At 41.1% G+C, this 19,140-nt stretch overlaps 1 protein-coding gene across 2 annotated transcripts in view; it reads right to left on the bottom strand.

The window, feature by feature from the left end:
• ern1 (endoplasmic reticulum to nucleus signaling 1) overlaps positions 1-19,140 on the bottom strand; it is a 43,262-nt gene that overhangs the window by 7,680 nt on the left and 16,442 nt on the right. For both annotated transcript variants that reach the window (XM_079622901.1, XM_079622902.1), the window contains 11 exons: positions 16,156-16,278; positions 13,422-13,523; positions 13,082-13,343; positions 7,434-7,512; positions 6,627-6,792; positions 6,406-6,521; positions 5,078-5,257; positions 4,697-4,943; positions 3,592-3,682; positions 2,913-3,102; positions 1,325-1,424 (listed from right to left, as the gene is read on the bottom strand). In XM_079622901.1, coding sequence (XP_079479027.1) covers positions 1,325-1,424; positions 2,913-3,102; positions 3,592-3,682; positions 4,697-4,943; positions 5,078-5,257; positions 6,406-6,521; positions 6,627-6,792; positions 7,434-7,512; positions 13,082-13,343; positions 13,422-13,523; positions 16,156-16,278 — 1,656 coding nt within the window. The remainder of the gene's footprint in view (positions 1-1,324; positions 1,425-2,912; positions 3,103-3,591; positions 3,683-4,696; positions 4,944-5,077; positions 5,258-6,405; positions 6,522-6,626; positions 6,793-7,433; positions 7,513-13,081; positions 13,344-13,421; positions 13,524-16,155; positions 16,279-19,140) is intronic.

Raw genomic sequence — 19,140 nt, 5'->3', positions numbered from 1 at the left:
AAGGTCCAGATGTGAGTCTCAGCTTCAGTCTCTCACGATCCAGCCGAGGAATAAGAGTCTTATCTAGACAAACCATCCGCCATTTTATGAAGAAATAAACATTTATACACTTTAAAACCACAAATGCTGGTCTTGCACTCGCTGTGATGCGACACACATTACATAATCACGTTGAAAGGTCACGCGTGACGTCGGCGGAAAAACTCTAATCTCAGGCCCTGTTTACACGAGAACGCTCGCGGGTGAAAACGTACAAATATTTTATCGGATGTGCCGTTCGTTTACACGGCGACGAAGTTTTTGGCGCTTAAAAACGCAAAACAGTGAAACCGCCCTCCAGAGTGGAGATGTTATAAACGCTCCACCGTCGCGTTCCCGTCTAAACGGTAAAAACGCAAAAGGCGTCGCGTACGCGTTTACGTCACAGGCATGCGCCAGTACAGGATAATAACAAAACATTATCAAACTAAAATATAGCATTAATTTAATTCACAAAAAAAATTAACAAATTCTGTCATTTCTGAGCGACAGGCGAAGAGCAGCGAGGGTTAAAGCAGCGGCTTTACCGTATTAAACATGAAGAACTGTGTCAGCGTCTCCTTCACTGTCAGTGCTCCACATCGCCACCTAGCCGCCTGGAGTGCACACTACATCCAATCTCACACACTTTTGCGTCACCATATGCACACAGATCCCCCCCATAACGCTCGTCTAAACGCAGAATAAACAGTGATAACGCAACGCCACTTTTGCGTTTTCTCTTCAGATCGTTTCCATGTAAACATAGCCTTAGACTCGAACATCACATGTTCTCCTCCAACTTCTAAATCGTCCGTCATCGTTGTTTTACCTTTTATTTATTTATTTATTTGTTTGTTTTGTAAATGGCGTATGACTCAGTCTTTGCACGTTGGCTTTGTAAACACTCGGCCGGTTCTTCCGCCGACGTCACGCGTGACCTTTCAACGTGATTGCGTAATGTGTGTCGCATCACAGCGAGTGCAAGATGAGCATTTGTGGTTATAAAGTGTATAAATGTTTATTTCTATATAAAATGGCGGATGGTTTGTCTAGATAAGACTCTTATTCCTCGGCTGGATCGTGAGAGACTGAAGCTGAGACTCACATCTGGACCTTCGACCCGCTGGACCATTGAAGTCACTATATGGAGAACATCTGGAGTGTGTTCCTCACACACCTTCATTTCTGTTCGGCTGGAGAGAGAAAGACGTCTCGGGTGACGTGTCGGGGAGAGTGAATGATCAGATGTTACTCCTGAGCTCCTCCAGTACACACGCGCCGCTGATGTCCAGATGAGGGTCACCTATGTTCAGGGAGTGTAGATGGGACAGTCCGGACATGGTTTGCTCCAGCAGAGTCACCGGCTCCAGGCCGTGCCGGTCAAAGTCCTTCCGCTCCACATACTGACACACAACACAACACAACACAACACAAGACAAGACAACACAACACAACACATCACAACACAACACAAGACAACACAACACAACACAAGACAACACAACACGGAAATAAGCAATTATTTACAAAAGAACAACAATACACTGCAGAAATTACACTGAGCACTTTAGGCCAGATTTAAAGCTCTGATGTAGTGTCTCAAATACATCTCGGTCTCTGATGTGTGTGAGAAACAGCAGTGAAGCGTCAGTGTGTGTGTGTGTGTGTGTACCTCCTGCAGTGTGTTGCTGCATAGGTTGTGTGTGTGTGTACCTCCTGCAGTGTGTTGCTGCACAGGTTGTGTGTGTGTGTGTGTGTGTGTATGACCTCCTGCAGTGTGTTGCTGCACAGGTTGTGTGTGTGTGTGTGTGTATGTGTGTGTGTGTGTACCTCCTGCAGTGTGTTGCTGCACAGGTTGTGTGTGTGTGTGTGTGTGTACCTCCTGCAGTGTGTTGCTGCACAGGTTGTGTGTGTGTGTGTGTGTGTGTGTACCTCCTGCAGTGTGTTGCTGCACAGGTTGTGTGTGTGTGTGTGTGTGTGTATGACCTCCTGCAGTGTGTTGCTGCACAGGTTGTGTGTGTGTGTGTGTGTGTGTGTGTGTGTGTGTACCTCCTGCAGTGTGTTGCTGCACAGGTTGTGTGTGTGTGTGTGTGTGTACCTCCTGCAGTGTGTTACTGCACAGGGTGTGTGTGTGTGTGTACCTCCTGCAGTGTGTTACTGCACAGGGTGTGTGTGTGTGTGTGTGTGTGTGTACCTCCTGCAGTGTGTTACTGCACAGGGTGTGTGTGTGTGTGTATGTGTACCTCCTGCAGTGTGTTGCTGCACAGGTTGTGTGTATGTGTACCTCCTGCAGTGTGTTGCTGCACAGGGTGTGTGTGTGTGTGTGTGTGTGTACCTCCTGCAGTGTGTTGCTGCACAGGTTGTGTGTGTGTGTGTGTGTACCTCCTGCAGTGTGTTGCTGCACAGGTTGTGTGTGTGTGTGTGTGTGTGTGTGTGTGTGTGTGTACCTCCTGCAGTGTGTTGCTGCACAGGTTGTGTGTGTGTGTGTGTGTGTGTGTGTGTGTACCTCCTGCAGTGTGTTGCTGCACAGGTTGTGTGTGTGTGTGTGTGTGTGTGTACCTCCTGCAGTGTGTTGCTGCACAGGTTGTGTGTGTGTGTGTGTGTGTGTGTGTGTACCTCCTGCAGTGTGTTGCTGCACAGGTTGTGTGTGTGTGTGTGTGTGTGTGTGTGTACCTCCTGCAGTGTGTTGCTGCACAGGTTGTGTGTGTGTGTGTGTGTGTGTGTACCTCCTGCAGTGTGTGTGTGTGTGTGTGTGTGTGTGTACCTCCTGCAGTGTGTTGCTGCACAGGTTGTGTGTGTGTGTGTGTGTGTGTGTACCTCCTGCAGTGTGTGTGTGTGTGTGTGTACCTCCTGCAGTGTGTGTGTGTGTGTGTGTGTGTGTGTGTGTGTACCTCCTGCAGTGTGTTGCTGCACAGCTCTATGGCGATGTACTGGAACTGCCGGTCTCTCTCGGTGCAGAAGTAGCGGATCACGTTCGGGTGCTCGTCCGACTCGCGCAGAAGCTGAACCTCGCGGTCAGCGAAACTGAAGCATTCTGGGAGAATCCTCTTCACAGCCACGGGACGGTTATCAAACTGACCCCTGAACCCAAGGCAAGACACCTTCAATTACACAGCGCTCGCTTTAACAATACAGTTCACTCATAAACCACACAGAGAGACTGAGTCTGAAAGAGTGACAGCACACACACACACACACACACACACACACACTACAAAGTAGTTGTTTTAATTTGAACGATTCCGATTCTTATCGATTCCTAATTTTGATTCCAATAAGGTAAAAACAACAACGTAGATATTCACACATAGGGCTCTATTGTAACGTTCTGAAACGCAAGTATCAAACGCACTGATCCCGGCGCTGTTGCTATTATACCGGCGGGATAAACGACTCTTGCGCCCGACGCAAATCTAACATGTGTCAGTCTGAAGTCACTTCAACCACTCATGTGGTTTGGGCGTAACGTGAAATAAACCAATCAGAGCGTCCGCTCACATTCCTTTAAGAGCCGCGCCAGAATTCGATTGATTGGAATTGATTTTCGATCCCTATATAAAGCGGACTTGCCTGTACACAATCGTCCCCTCCGCTCCGTGTCCCAGCACATCTCTGGGGCTGAACGTGATGTTCCCAATCCGGACCATGCTGGACTCTTCCTCTGCAGTCACAAGAAAAGAGCAGAGTCAAAAACAGAAGTCAACCAATAGCCACTTATGGATGGATGGATGGATGGATGGATGGAGAGAGAGAGAGAGAGAGAGAGAGAGAGAGAGAGAGAGAGAGAGAGAGAGAGAGAGAGAGAGAGAGAGAGAGAGAGAGAGAGAGAGAGAGAGAGAGAGAGAGAGAGAGAGAGAGAGAGAGAGAGAGAGAGAGAGAGAGAGAGACAGGCACACACACACACACACACACGGCAAACGAGATCACATGGAGAGACACTACCTGTCAAAAGTTTTGTTTTTGAAAGAAGTCTTGCTTCTTTAGCAAAGAGAATTTGCTATTTAAACAACGTGGACAGGACGTGAAAATGATAAGTGCGTCGGGCTGAAACTAGCAGAACACACTTGCGTGGCGCCGGGTGTGTGTGTGTGATAGGGCCCTAAATCTCTGTGTAATCTGACTAATGTCTTGTATAGAAATAAACAAGTCTTTGGGGCTGAATTTATGTGATTAAAGCGTTGTTGAGATAATTTCGGTTTTGTGTCTCTCCCCCAAAGTGATAAAAGTCTGTATCAAATTTATAGCCAGGACCAGTAATTTGTTAAGGCTTGGTTTGTAGAGAATTACAAACATGCGCACATATATTCAAACGCACATAACTATAGAATGAATTCTTAATGCGCACGTGAGCGCCATCAGTGTTTCTCACAGGTTCAGTTTAAAGTCTGTGTAGAGAGAACGGTGTCGTCTTAGCGGCCCCTAATTTAATAACTAATGATCCTTTCAACGGAAGTGAATCAATCAAAACTAACTTTAGCTGGATAATAACATTATTCAAGAACAGCTATAAAGACAAAACAATCTGTTACCTTAAATTATACGTTTATCTCTGTAAAGCAGCTCTGAAACAATCTACATTGTTAAAAGCACTATATAAATGAAGATGACTTGAAAAATGTCTCGATCCAGGCGTTTGGCTGGTGGTGTGTGTATGTGTGTGTGTGTGAGTGCTGACCGGTGTCGTCGTGCTCCACGGCGGAGTGTGCCGCGTCGGGCAGGGAGAGGTCGGAGTGGTTGGAGGCGCGCGGGGTGATGTTGGGGCTGCTGTGGGCCGAGCTCTCGCACCGGGTCCGGCCCGCCTCCAGGAACTCGGGGTCTGCGGGCGGCTGGAAGACGAGCTGCTGGCGCTGCAGGAGCTCGAGCTTCTCCTCCATCTGCTGCTGGAACTGCTGGTGCTGGAGCTGCTGCTGCTTCTGCATGCTCTGAACACACACACACACACAATACCATTTTACAAAAGCCATGTCCCAAACACATCTGGACTTGCTTAATCCCCTCATCGACCGAGTGAGTAGCTTTCTAACGGTCAGTCATGTCTTCTGGGGGGTGTGTTCACCTTGGGGTACGTGATGATGAAGGCCACCCAGCCGGCCAGCAGGAAGGTGCAGAAGATGATGGTGGCCATGTCCTTCAGCATGGAGTCCACTGGCGTCTCCGCGCGCGGCACACGGCCGGGCTTCTCCTGCAGCGACGACGGCAGCGGATGGCTGTCCTCCATCCCGCTCTCGTTCACTTTCTGAAACACAGTTTGCCATTGACATATCAGGCTATCATGGCAGATACAGATAATAATCGAGCTTATCTGTACAGCGCCTGTAAACATAAACAACATTATTCTGCTGTACTTCTAATACAAATTGTGAAAGTTTTTCTGGGCAATCTTGCATGTTTTATGTTCTGTAGTCAAGACTCACTGAAGGAAAGAGAAACACAAGAACCACTCATTTATTTTGTTTACACTGAATCGATCATATTCATATTTTTCCCCAGTATCATATACAAACATCATCGAGAGACGACACACTGCATTCAGCCCTATAACCTTTCAAATACCATTTATTTCAATCAGAAACAGAATAACGGAAAAGATGCAGCCTGGGTATGGAATGCCAAAGCTGACATAATAAAAAAAATACATAAATAAATATGCAAAAATAAATATACAAGGAAATGTAAAAAAAAAAAAAAAAAAAATTATAATTATTTTTTAATTTATTTATAATTGTAATTTTTCCCACATTTATTTATTTTTTCATTTATTTATTTCTGCAGTGATGAAGCTTTGAGGCCACAGCGACACCTTGTGGTGACCGAACAAAACGCACGAGGTTTGTGGACGTCACACAATGATCAGAGATGGGCAACATATCCAAAATCTAATATCACGGTTTAAGTTATTTAATATCGCCATAACTGTGTGTATACAGGACGACAATCTCAGGTAAAACACGCCCCCTCATTAGCATACAGAGGAAGACATATAGAAATTATTAAATGTATAAATAAATGTAATTATAAAAAGTGTACATAAGGAAATAAAATAATATATATATATATATTTTTTTTTACATTTCTTCGTATATTTATTTATGCATTTATTATTATGTCAGCTTTGGCATTACACACTTTGAGGGTGTATGAAAATGTGACGCACTTGAAAACATCTGTCAGACAGAGGCTTTTCCAAGCCATGCTACACATTTTTTAATAAAACCATCACAGACATTTGACTAATAATAATAATAATAATAATAAGGTGATCTAAAGGGCTCTACATAGTGAAAGTCCCGTGTCTGGTGATCAGACATTCTCTCCATGTGACACTCCATTGCACATGTGACTTGTGAAAGCCAGTGGTGTGTGTGTGCTGATGTTGTCCTGTACCTCTTCTATGGTCTTCTCTGTGGCCGGAGGAATGATGTTGACGTGCTGGCGAGGGATGTTCTCCGGAAACTTCTCCAGGATCTTGTTATGAGCGTCAGGTGGCGTCTCGTGGTGACCTGAGGAAGAGAAACACTGCCGTTGAGCACACATCAGTCTGTTCAACACCAGCACAGCGTCTCCACTAGAGGGCGTGATACACACACACACACACACACACACACCTATCAGCAGCAGCGAGTTCCTCATGAAGTTGATGCGGTTCCTCTCTCTCAGCGCTGCGCTGAACTTCACTGTTGTGCTGGGGGTGATCACACACTCCTGCTCATCTTCCACGCTCGAGTCCTGGTTACTGGGACCCTCCAGCATGGGAAACGTCCTGCCACGGGGCTGAAACACACACACACACACACACACACACACACTTGTTATGAGCATGCATGCACTAGAACAGCACTAGGGACTTTTCAGACCTCAATAATAATGTCAAAATCTGTATTTAAAAACAAACAAACAAACAAACAAAAAACATCTATTACTGCAGCACTCACTGCAAATATTTTCCCAAAGTCCTACTTTATTTCCCACATTCCATTCATAACACTCTGAAAATGATATATGGGATAATGAGGTAGTCTATGATTAAGAAAAAGACAAATCTGTTTAAAATTCAAGTTCTTTGTATTCATATGCTTCTGAAAACCATCTCATGCCATTAACACACACACTCTTGTCTTATTTTTTGACATTTTTCAATTTATGCCCAAAAATATATATGAAAATGAATTTTAGTAAAAAAAAAATTAAAACATACTCTTCATATAAAAAAAAAATCAAGTAATTAAAATGGCATTTTAATCATTTTAATAAATAATAGACAGAAATAAGAGTCACAATATTGACCTGTATTTAGAAACCAACGGGCAATGCAATTATAGTTCAATTATAGACAACTTCATAGAAGACATAAATATGTAATCAATCTAAGCACATATGAGGAAACCCATAATTGAGGTTTTTAAGGCACTCACCACAACAGTGACCCCATCATGCACCAGTGAGGGAGACGCGTACAGACCGGTGGAGTGCTTCCCCACATATAACGTGGACCTGTCAGACACCAGCCGGACACAGAGCGTTACTCACAGCTTGCTTTCCACAGTTACACACTTTTCCTGTAAATAGCTTATCAAGGAACTGCTAGGTTTAATACAACGGCTAATCTTTATTTATCCATGCATATTTATGGGACGCACCTCTTAAAGTCCACCCTGTGGTGTAAATCAAGTGTTTAATGTTGTTTATGTGTCTATGTGGTGTTTTTAATCTGCTTTAAGACAAAGCATGTGTAAGTTCATAAGTCGACAGCATTGCTGAGTATTAAAACTGCAGTGAACAAAAGACAGTCTCAAAAACACGGTGTGAAATCGCTGGTGTTTCTGACGTCACACACTACCTTGTAACCAATCAGATCAACGTGTGATCGCCAACCAGTGCATCTCTGAGTGAGTGAGTGGAGGCGGGGCTCATCTGCATATTTATAGAACCGCGCATACTAAATGAGGCAAGGGTGTCGAGTTACATTCAAGATATTTTAAGGCATGAAGACATATTTTCAAGGAAAAAAGATTTAAATATGTAATTTTGGTGATCAAAGATGAGTTTTAAGGGATATAATTATTGACTAAAGGGGGACTTAATTATTGAATGCACTTGTTTCGATCAGACCTATTGCCACAGGTGTAGAAAATCAAGCACTTTTCCAAACATTTGTGCAGAAATGTGTCATTCTGAAGAGCTCACTGAATTCAAGCTGTGATAGGACGCCACCTGTGCAATAAGCCAGCTCTTGAAATGTCAGTCAACTGTACGTGGTATTATCTGAAAGTGGAAGTGTTTAGGAAGGCGGAAGACCACGTAAAGCCACAGAGCGAACCGGCCAATGAGTGCCGAGATGCATAGTGCGTAACAATGGCAAGTGCTCAGCTGTAGAGATCCACACTGGCATTAACAGCAGCGAACAGACTGTGCGGCGGGAGCTTCACGGAGTGGGTTTTCACGGCGAGCAGCGGCGTATGCGACCTCACATCACGAAGTGCGATGCTACGCGTGGGATAACCAGCGGTGCACATAACCTTTTTAGGGATGCAACGATACCATTTTTTCAGAATCGATCCGATCCGATACCAGACATTCTGAGTATCGACCGATACCGATACCAATCCGATACCAGCACAGTTTTTTTCTTTTTAATCAAGTAGAATTTCTATAACTCTATGAACTGATAATCACAGTTTTGTGTGTTAAACACAATCTACTTAATACAGACAACTTTATTATAAAGAAAAATATGATCATAATTTGTGACAAAAATGCTATTATAAACTAGATTAGTGGTTAATTTAGCAGTAAAATTTAGTCTAGAAAAAAATCACAAGTGCACAATAATTGTATTAAATCTGAACATGAAAAAACATTTAGTGGGGAACAAATATGAGACAATAAGTGTAACACTAAATTTGGTAAAACATTACACATTGCTCTTTGTATTGTTGTAAAATACATTCATGAAAAACAAGATAACAAAAATCCAAAAGATAAATTATTTTATATAGCCTAGGCCTACTATAAAATTGAGACATGTTTTAAATGTATAGCACAGCGTTTTAATGAGGCAGCAACATATGATATATAGGACAGAACTAAAAAGGCTATTAATAATCGTTCATTGCGTCGCTGTATTATGATATGAAAGGCCCCAATACAGTGCGGCACAGAATGCTTATGCGCATCCCGAGAGCAGAATGATGCGCTTGAAGCAACACGAGTCACAGCGCGCTGCGCTTCGAGTCCGCATTCAAAAGTTCAAATCACAAAGGAAAGACATATTGATGCGTAGTGTATTATACAGTATCTATCTATGCAATAGTTTATTGAGCATTTTCTTTTAAAAGTTTTAAATGTCAGTTACTGTGCGCGTGAAGAACAATTATAATGCTCTGACTCCAGTGTTGTGAGAGACACCCGGTAGAAAGTAACATGATTAAGGTACAGCAATAAAGTCCAGCAAGATAAAGTTGTTTAATGCAAAACCAAAGACCTTTATATACAGATCAAGTATAATTATAGTAACTTTGAATCATCTTGGAGAGAGTTTTTCATCGTGTAGACTCGTAACCGAACGCGACGCGCTGTTTGATGCTGAATGGAGAATGACTGACAGCCGCAGCGGAGGGAAAAGTGTACGTGATCTTGAATTTAATGACTTAAATATTCATTTCTATCTCACATTATACTATATAATGGCTTCAGAACACTTATAATATAGTGCAGGACAACTTTATGATGCTTTATAATGCGTTTGTCCCTTTTGTGGGGCTTAACAATAGCACAGAATAGTATACGTACTAACGCACAATATCGGATTTGGATCGGCCTCGTCTGACCGATACACGATCCAGCAAAAATGGCAGTATCGGAGCCGATCCCGATACTGAATATCGGATCGATGCATCCCTAAACCTTTTCAGTGAGTTACTCAGGTGAGCACCAGGAGATGGTGTTTGCTGCTCACACCCATATGTAGCGTGGCAACAGCTGTCAATCATGACGTCACATTCCCGATTTTATAGCATAAAAATAACTAAAACCAAACTTATTAAAGAAAAACGAACACTTTAATTTACTTTAAAAATGATAGAAAACACCTTTGGAAAAAATGTATTTGAAGTGTTATTTGATTGTTCAAGTATATATAATTAATCCTTATTAAAGATATTAAAGAGCAGTGCATTTTCTCTTTTTATTTAGTTGTTTGATCAATATTAAGTGTACAGAAGGCATTAGGTTTATCACGCACTGTCACTTTAAGACCGAGTGTGCAGATATCGGATGCACTGTGCGTTCTGTAGAGACATAACCGACTGTGTTTACGTGAATACTCTCCAGAACGGACATTTATACATGACGTTGTGTGTATTTGTCCATTCAGACTCGAAAGAGAGCTCAATTCAGTTCTTGTGCGCCTCCCAGGGCTGCACGCTTCGGGTCGTGTGTGTGTGTGTGTGTGTGTGTGTGTTTGCACAGACACCGAATAAAGCTTTCTTTCGCGTCGTCACTCTTATTCAGATCTATCCATATGTCTGCTTTTCTCTAAGTTTCTCCCAGACGTTTAAATTTTTTTACGATTTGAGATCAAGCGCGTGCCAACTCGTGTGCCGCCGGTAGATCAGCACGCTACAGTTCACATGTGCGCATCTACCACACACAAATCAGTTCTGACTGGATCACTTCCCCAATCGTCCCTCCCTAACACTTTCGTCTAGTTTTTACTTGTTGACGAAAATATCAATACATTTTTGTCATAGTGGACGTCATTTAGAACGGGTTTTTATTCAGTTATCGTCTCGTTTTCGTCTGTGAATAAATGAAATGAACACTGCCTATAGGTCGCATTTTGGCGACAGTTACCCTTAAAGTACGCAAAGGCGCGTAGTAACACAAGTGGCATTACGCATTGCTGATTTTTGTCGCGCATGCGTACCAGTTATGTGCACCCCTGTGTATAAAGCACACGCCACTGGACTCTAGAGCAGGGTTCGTAAAGAAGACATGTTTGGTGTGGAAGAACTTGAGCGGCCCTAATCTCAACCCCATCCAACACGTTTGGGATGAACTGGAACCGAGATTGTTAACCAGGCCAACATCAGGCACTGCTGAACTCACACAAGCTCTACTAAATGAACACAGAAACACTCCCAAATCTTGTGGAAAGCCTTCCAGGAAGAGTGGGAGCGGTTCTAGGGGACCGACTCCATATTAATGTCTGTGTGTTGAGAATGCGATGTTGTTACAGGCCCTGCCAGGTGTCCCAGTTATTGTGTCCATACAGTGTATGTGATCTGCTTTAAACTGTGCACCACAAAGAGGGTTTCTGCTGAAAGCTAGGGGCGGATTGATAGCATGTTTTCAAGTCAGACACAGATAATGCAAGCTTGAGTATCTGCTAATACTGAAGCTCATCTGATCAAATAAGTGTAGACCTCTTACTGCAACACATTGTGTAACAAGAGCATTCTTACAATCTTATGAACAACACATTTGTGATTTTTGTGTATTACTACTTCATACTACAATTTCCAGAATCAGTTCTTCCCCGCACTTCTCGAAAGACAGACAGGATGTGGCTTAGATATTGGAGACAAGTCAAATCACGTCAGCTCAGCCAGAGCCAAACTAGAGTACATGTGGTTTTGGCAAGTAAACATAGAAGAGGATCGAGAGGTTGCGTCAGGACATGATGACCAACACTGTTGATGATTAAAACTATTGGGTTACGCTTTATCTTAAGGTGTCCTTGTTACGGTTTAAGTTCTGAGTAATATTAATGAACTACATCTATAGGGTTAGGGTTTGGTTGAGGGTTAGTTGCATGTGCGATATTGACAAAAAATAATATCTCAATATATTCTGGGATTTTCTCGATAACGATTATTAGACGATATTTTGCTGAGTTTATTGTGCTGGTACTTTGGCAGGTTTAGGACGTGGTCGTGGACAGCCGACTCGCTATAGTTGTGGATATTCTTCATACTCTGTGTGGTGGTCAGTTCACAGCAGTGACAGAAATTATTTTTTCCAATATGTTTCAATTGATTTTTACCTAATATGTGCATTTTTACCTTTATAAAGCCATTTTTTTAACCTAACTATATGCATGCATCATCTTTTGTGTCAATTTCATAAATTTAATCAAATTGTATTTTGCATATTATACTGTAAAGACACAATTATAGTTGATCGTAGTTGATCATAACTAGAGATGAAATGGCACGAACATTTCATGATTATAGTTACAAAAATGTTTAGCACAGAATTCTGTTCAGAAACTACTAATACTACACAATGAAATCAATTCACAAAGTTTTATGTCGAAAAACCAGCAAATAACAAATAAAATTAGCATCGATATGCATCTTTAGTTTACATAAACATTAAAATAATAACATTTAAAAAGTGATCTACTAACATGTACAAGTTCAAATAAAGTTTTGACAAAAAAGATGTTATGAAACTATAAACCTCACATATTTCAGGCTTTAAATTGTTTTTTTTTTTATTGTTCTTCGTAAAGAACGAGTCAAAAAAGATAAATTACTGACATTTACAATGCACATTAGCTTATATTTTATTAATAGTAAAATTCGGTCCGATTTTCCCGTTGCGCTCTCCACAACGACGAGGAGGTTTTAGTAGCTAATGGTTTTCCACCACGAGAAGCGCTAGCTGAAGCTCTGCTACAAGATTTATTTACGGAGAAGAGAATAAACACCCGTAGTGTCCTCCATGTTGACTGAGCTCTCAATGTTGTTACGGAAAGGGTGAAGCTAATTGGTTGGTTCTTGTCACATGACCTGCAGTGCGTTTGCGGCGTTCTGAAAAGTTCTCGTTGCGTCTGGAAAAAATGAGCGGATTTGTGAGCGTGCGCCTACATTTGAATTACCCCTAAATGTAAATATGCATAATTTACTGTTATTACTACGGTAAGTACATGTAACATATGTAACAAGGACACTGTAAAATAAAGTGTTACCAAATTTTTTTCTGGAAATGAAGCAAATAAAAAAAATGGCATACAGAAAAACAAGAGCTATAAAACAAGTACTCGGTCTTATCTTACAGGAGTTTATCTTTGGTCTTCTTCTCGCGGGGAAACGGATACGTCCACTGTGTGATGCGGCCCACCTCTCCGGACATGAAGGTGAGGTAGCGCAGAGTTTCGACGGCCACATTGGTGTGCGTGACCTTGCGCAGGCCCTCGCGCTGCCAGATGTAGATGGCCACCACTGGAGAGTTGTAGTTCTGGACCCACTGCACGTCGCCGGACTCGCTGTCCACCGTCACCACCAGCCCGTCCCCGTTGGACACGAAGTGGGCCATATCTGGAAGAGCACAGGGACAACAGTGTTACGGGGAAGAGGTCTGCACGGGCTTGCAAACGGCCGCTGACGGGTCCTCACTGTATTTGGTGTCGTCGTCCGGAAGCGTGTAGGCGTAGTCGGAGTAAGTGGCGTTCCAGCGAAGCTCTCGGCTCTTGGTGTCGTACATCGTGATTGTGTATTCTAAGGGAACAACACAACCAGTGGATCAGCACAGCACAAGACTGATACTTAAAGGATAATTCCGGTATTTAACACCTTGAGTCTATATTGTAGTTTGTTTTGGATGAACAAGAGTGGTGGACAAATTTTTTTTGACAATGGTTCCTCTCTTTTTGACTATAAAAGAATTGGCCATGGACCCATTTAACATTGGAGTCAATGGGTATGTCCGAAAATGTCATTAAAACAGCCAATAATGTTTGTTTACAAAACTGTGCAACTCACCGAGTGATTGGTGATGTTAGTTGATGTTCCAGAAACAAAAAGTGTTGCGAAATACAGTTTCTATCGTGTTTTATTCGTCATTTTGTAAAATCCCATTGAATTCTGTTGAAGGACTGAGTGCTCGTTAATATAAATGCGCTACCGGAAACGGAAAGGGGGCTGTTTACATTTGGTCGATGTAGTCTTTTTGCTCGCTTCCGTTTCTCATAAGGCTAGCGGGCAGAGCAACTGTGCTCCGGGAGAGTAAGCCAAATAAACACACAAAACCTTCATTAATTGTTACTTGTAATATGAAGTTGAACTCGACTGTGACCGTGAGTGTCCCGCGAGACATAAACATCGGTAATCGCCATCAAGTGGTCGGGAGTGTGCTAACGCTTCAGATTCAAATATTGAGCGGAAGTTACACGGTTCTGAAAAAATTGTTCCACTATGGCAAAATAAACGGATTGGAATCATATATTGCGACGATATATTGTTTATAATCATCAACGAACACCACTAACCACTCAGTGAGTTGCACAGTTTTGTAAACGAACATTATTGGCTGTTTTAATGACATTTTCGGACATGCACATTGACTCCAATGTTAAATGGGTCCATGGCCAATTCTTTTATAGTCAAAAACTCGAGAGAGGAACCATTGTCAAAAAAATGTTGTCCACCACTCTTGTTCATCCAAAACAAACTACAATATAGACTCAAGGTGTTAAATACCGGAATTATCCTTTAAGCCCTATTCGGGCCGTAAATGTTTCTCATGTGACGTCTGTACAAATACATCTGATGATTGAGGATTAGTGATGAACACCTGCTGTTAACAAGCAAACTCACGGAAGGAATGAAAAACACAAGAACTGCAACTTTTGTTGAAAAATGTTTTCATTGTAAATAGAGAATACTGGAGGACATTTTATAGAGTGCAAGAATATTCGTCTACAATAATTCTGTGTTTTCAGCTTCAGGATCATGAATATTGTTATTCTGGCGTCTCTATTGTCCTGTGCTTTGGGTTTCCAGCACCGAGTCCAACACTATTCATTTACACACACAATTCAGCATTTTAATCAACAGAACATTTTTTGTTACCTTTTATCTAATGTCTTGGAGTATCGCAATAATATGGTGTCGTGAGTTCAGTATCGTGATATGTGTCGAGTACTGACATGAGGGTATCGCTACACCGCTAGTCAGTACTGCAGCATTTGGCTATAGTACTCGACTATATGTATAGGGTCTCGGACTCGCTGGTATTCGGACTCGGACTTGTCTCGGTCTCGGCCACTGGTCTTGCCAAATATTTTCTACTATTCGCTACAGCAATGCTAACAGCTCGTCAATGTCAAAATGTTTGAGTCTGAGATGAATTCAAAGTAGGCGGGCTTATATGTTCACAGAAGCTGCAAGCCGAGCGCGAATTCCCGCACGACGCTTCAGTTAACGAACGGCCATAAAGTGCGAGATAAGATGTAGGCCTAAATAGCTAAACTAAACAGCTAAGATAGAAGTTTTAAACGAACGACAGAAACAATCAGTTTGCAAAGCTCAGCTTTGGGAAAGGAAATACAGGTCAGGAGAAGCATACTGTGCCCAGGATGAGATTAACATTATGGATTCCTATTGAACACAGATATACTGTATGTGTTTTCGCTAATTACAGTGGATATAAGCTCAATTTAACAACACAAGCACCTATTAAACCTATTGGCATTATTATTGTATAAATATAAGCTATATTTGTGTACCTCGAATGTGTTCAAATATTGGAATTTAACATCTATGCAAAATAATCCTTGAAACATTTCTCATTTAAAGCCATTGCTGTTTGGAATATGTGATTGTGTTCTGATGTACATGTGAACAATAATCATATACATTCTGCATTTACATTTTGTATGTGGATCATTCATTGTCAAATTTAAACTGTCGTCTGCTTGAAAAAAAAAAAAAAGTATGCCACTGCCCACTGACATGCTTTTAAAGCTTTAATTATCAAATTTTTGGGCCTTAAAACACCTTAAAATGCACGTGTAGATCAAGAAAATCTAAATCATGTCCCCGAACCCCCCTAGCAAGATCACTTTTTGGACCTCAGTAAGCTATTTAAAACTTCCTGCATATGACCACATTAAATATGGGCTCAATCACTGTTATAAATATGAGGGGGTCCTTGGAAATGTTTTTCCCCTGTAAGGGTCCCTGGCTCCAAAATGTGTGAGAACCCCTGCTCTTGACTACAGCCCTGCGTCATTTCAATTGGAAGCGCTACTACTCCTAAAGTGTGTTTTGTTCTTCCTGCTCATGTAGACGAACAAACAGAGCTGATCTGAAACTGAAACTGAGATCGAGGAACAGGAACCGGTCTCACCTGTGCGTCCGAGGTACAGCAGAGATGAAGATGGGCAGAACATCTCAGCATAGGAGGAGGTCAGCGTTTGCTGCTTCTCACCGGTCAGCAGATCCACGACATACCACACGTCCTGCTTCTTACCTACACACAAACACACACCTCACGCTCAAACCCAATTCAAAATCACTAGTATATGCGGTTTATGAATATGCAAATGAGCCCCGCCTCCACTCATTATCCACCGCATTATTTTCCTGTTATCTCTGTAAAGCTGCTTTGAAACACTCTGTGTTGTAAAAAAAGCTACATAAATATTAATAATAAATAATTTTTTATATAGCACTTTTTCTAACGAAGCTTGATTTTCACCACTAGGGGACTTTTTTATAAGCAATGTGAAGCTTGTATGTTTGTAAAACACGTTCCATACAGTATTGTGTTTCTATCACACTAGCCTCATGTTAACATGTAAAATACCTTTGAAAACGTTTATTCTTGATTATTATCTTGTGTGTTAACCCTCGTGCACTGTTGGATTTCTGTGTACACCCTTTATGGTGCGGGTCAAATGGACCCTAATTGGATTCAATACAATTCCTCAAAAATTACACTATGAAAAACAACAAAGATTCAGGTACCAATTGTAAACTTTTAATATCAACATTTGTCAAACATAAAAAAAATAAAAAAAATGAACATTATTTATGAAAATGTTTTTTAGCCATTTTTTTTGTTTTGACAAAATTTGATAAAACATTTTTTTTACGTTTTCATTTTTTTTTTTACATTTTATGCTTAGAACATCATAACTGAACAATTAAATTTAGCTGTATAATGAAAATAATGTTTACTTTTCCTAAGTTGGCTTATCTTTTGTTTTGTAGACTCATTTCATAAAGTCAAGAAGTTACTTCTGACATGATGAGCGCACAGCAAGTGTGTGTTTTCTGCATATGAAGCTCTTGCACTTCACACACGTGCTGTTTGGTTACGGTTAGAGCACTTTTAGATACACTTACACTTTAGAGCTGGAGTTGAAGTGCTCTGCCAATGCCATACATAAAATAAATGTTTTTATTTTGTATCTGTACAGTTTCTTTTGAATAGTTCCCTATGAGGGTCAACTTGACACAAACGCAAGTATGGAAAAGCTCATTTTTTAGCTTCATAAGGTAGTAAAAAGCCACAATAACAAAATATAACCAATAAATGTTATTATTTTGGGTCGGTATAGTTGCCTTGGAGCGTTAAAATATGCGGGTCAAATTGACCCGCAAACATCACAAAGGTAATTTTGTTTGTATATGTCAAAACACATCAGCATGTTGAAACTTTGCATGCATGTTCATGATGATAAATGACAAAAAGTCACAAAATATCAAGAAAAATAGCAGGTTAACCAGTATTTCCAACAACTAGAAAATCGAAACGGGTCAAATTGACCCGCAACACAACACAAGGGTTAATCAGCAGCATGTCACAGATGCTGTATATAAAGATCAACTACACTGACCCTTTAAAGAATGGAGCTGATCAGTTGGAAAAATTAGATCATCGTCTGGAAGGGAAAGTTCATGATTTTGCACCAATGAACAACAAAGGCAAGAATAAAACACACTAATATACAAGAAATCCTGAATAAAAAGGAAATCTACACATTCAGTGCATGCTTTTCCCACGTGCTCGTTCTTTCATTTAGCCCGTTTATCATCTCAAAGATCAAAAGTCCAAAGATAACTGATGCATCATGGGTAAATGCTCTCACCAGGATGTGTAAACACACATCAACACGTCAGATCAAACACACCACATGTTGATCTCTGGAAAGAAGTGTGGTTTTGAGTCAAACAGGGCCGTTGCCTGTGATATTCAACATCTACGCTGATGTTTGAACCACTCATAAATCTAATGAGGAGAGATTAATAAGTAACAGGATTCAGACACTTGATTTGATCACTGTTTGGCTGCTTCTTTGGGCTGGGTGTGTGTCATTACAGACGTCTCTGTGCCTTGTGATTACGCACTCTTGGTGGTTTAGAAAGGGTGGCACACACACACATCTTATTGCGGTGAGATTATGAAGCAATCCCACAGTGCCCCCCCAAAGGGAGTGTGTTAGAAAAGGCCAGTTCCTCAAACGAATCATGATCATGTCGAATCAACGTTTAAAGTCCCCATGTAGTCAATCATTTTATCGCTTAAATCACCAAAAAGACATATTTAATCTGGGGTATTTCGGGTCAAAAATGGCCCGAAGCGTTTAAATATTATTTTTTTTTTAAATCGTAGCTTCATCGGAATTGCCCGAAACTTGGTGACTTTATTGGTACTTGGTATATGAACACCCAAAAAAATTGGGGACAGGATTTGATAAGTCTAAGTGGTCGTAAAAAAAAATAGGTACACTCAGGACCTTCGGGTCAAAAATGACCCCCATAGGAAATGAATGGGAAATTGGCAAAAATATGAAAAAAAAATTGTGCATACAATCTACAAATCAGCCAGGATGCAGAAAAAAAAGGACTCAACAGTGAAGGGGTGAATCTCTAAAACATCAAGAGTGCAAAACAGACAAAAAACACACACACACACACACACACACACACACACACACACACACACACACACACACACACACACACACACACACTTATACACACAAAACCACACGCACACACAAATGAACACGTGTCATTCCAAAAGCTAATTTTGGGAAATGTGTGAAATAAAAGCAATTATTAACCAACCAAACAAACAAAAAACTTTACAAAAATAGTATTTGAGAATCTCTTATTATATATTAAAATCCACAACCTGAAAAAAAATAGGGAAATATGTGCAAAAACAACTAGAATTCACAAGCCTTTCTTAAAATATGATATTGCACAATAATTATGCTAACTACATCCACCAGATGACACCAATCTGACTTAAAAAATAGTTTTCTATAGGCCTAGTCTCTACTTTAACCAGAAATACAGCATTAATAAAAAATTAAATAAA

Source organism: Phoxinus phoxinus (genome assembly GCF_949152265.1).
Source record: "Phoxinus phoxinus genome assembly, chromosome: 1".
Classification (NCBI taxonomy): domain Eukaryota; kingdom Metazoa; phylum Chordata; class Actinopteri; order Cypriniformes; family Leuciscidae; genus Phoxinus; species Phoxinus phoxinus.
The sequence above is the reverse complement of the archived record's forward strand: the minus strand, read 5'-3'. Positions and strand labels throughout refer to the sequence as shown.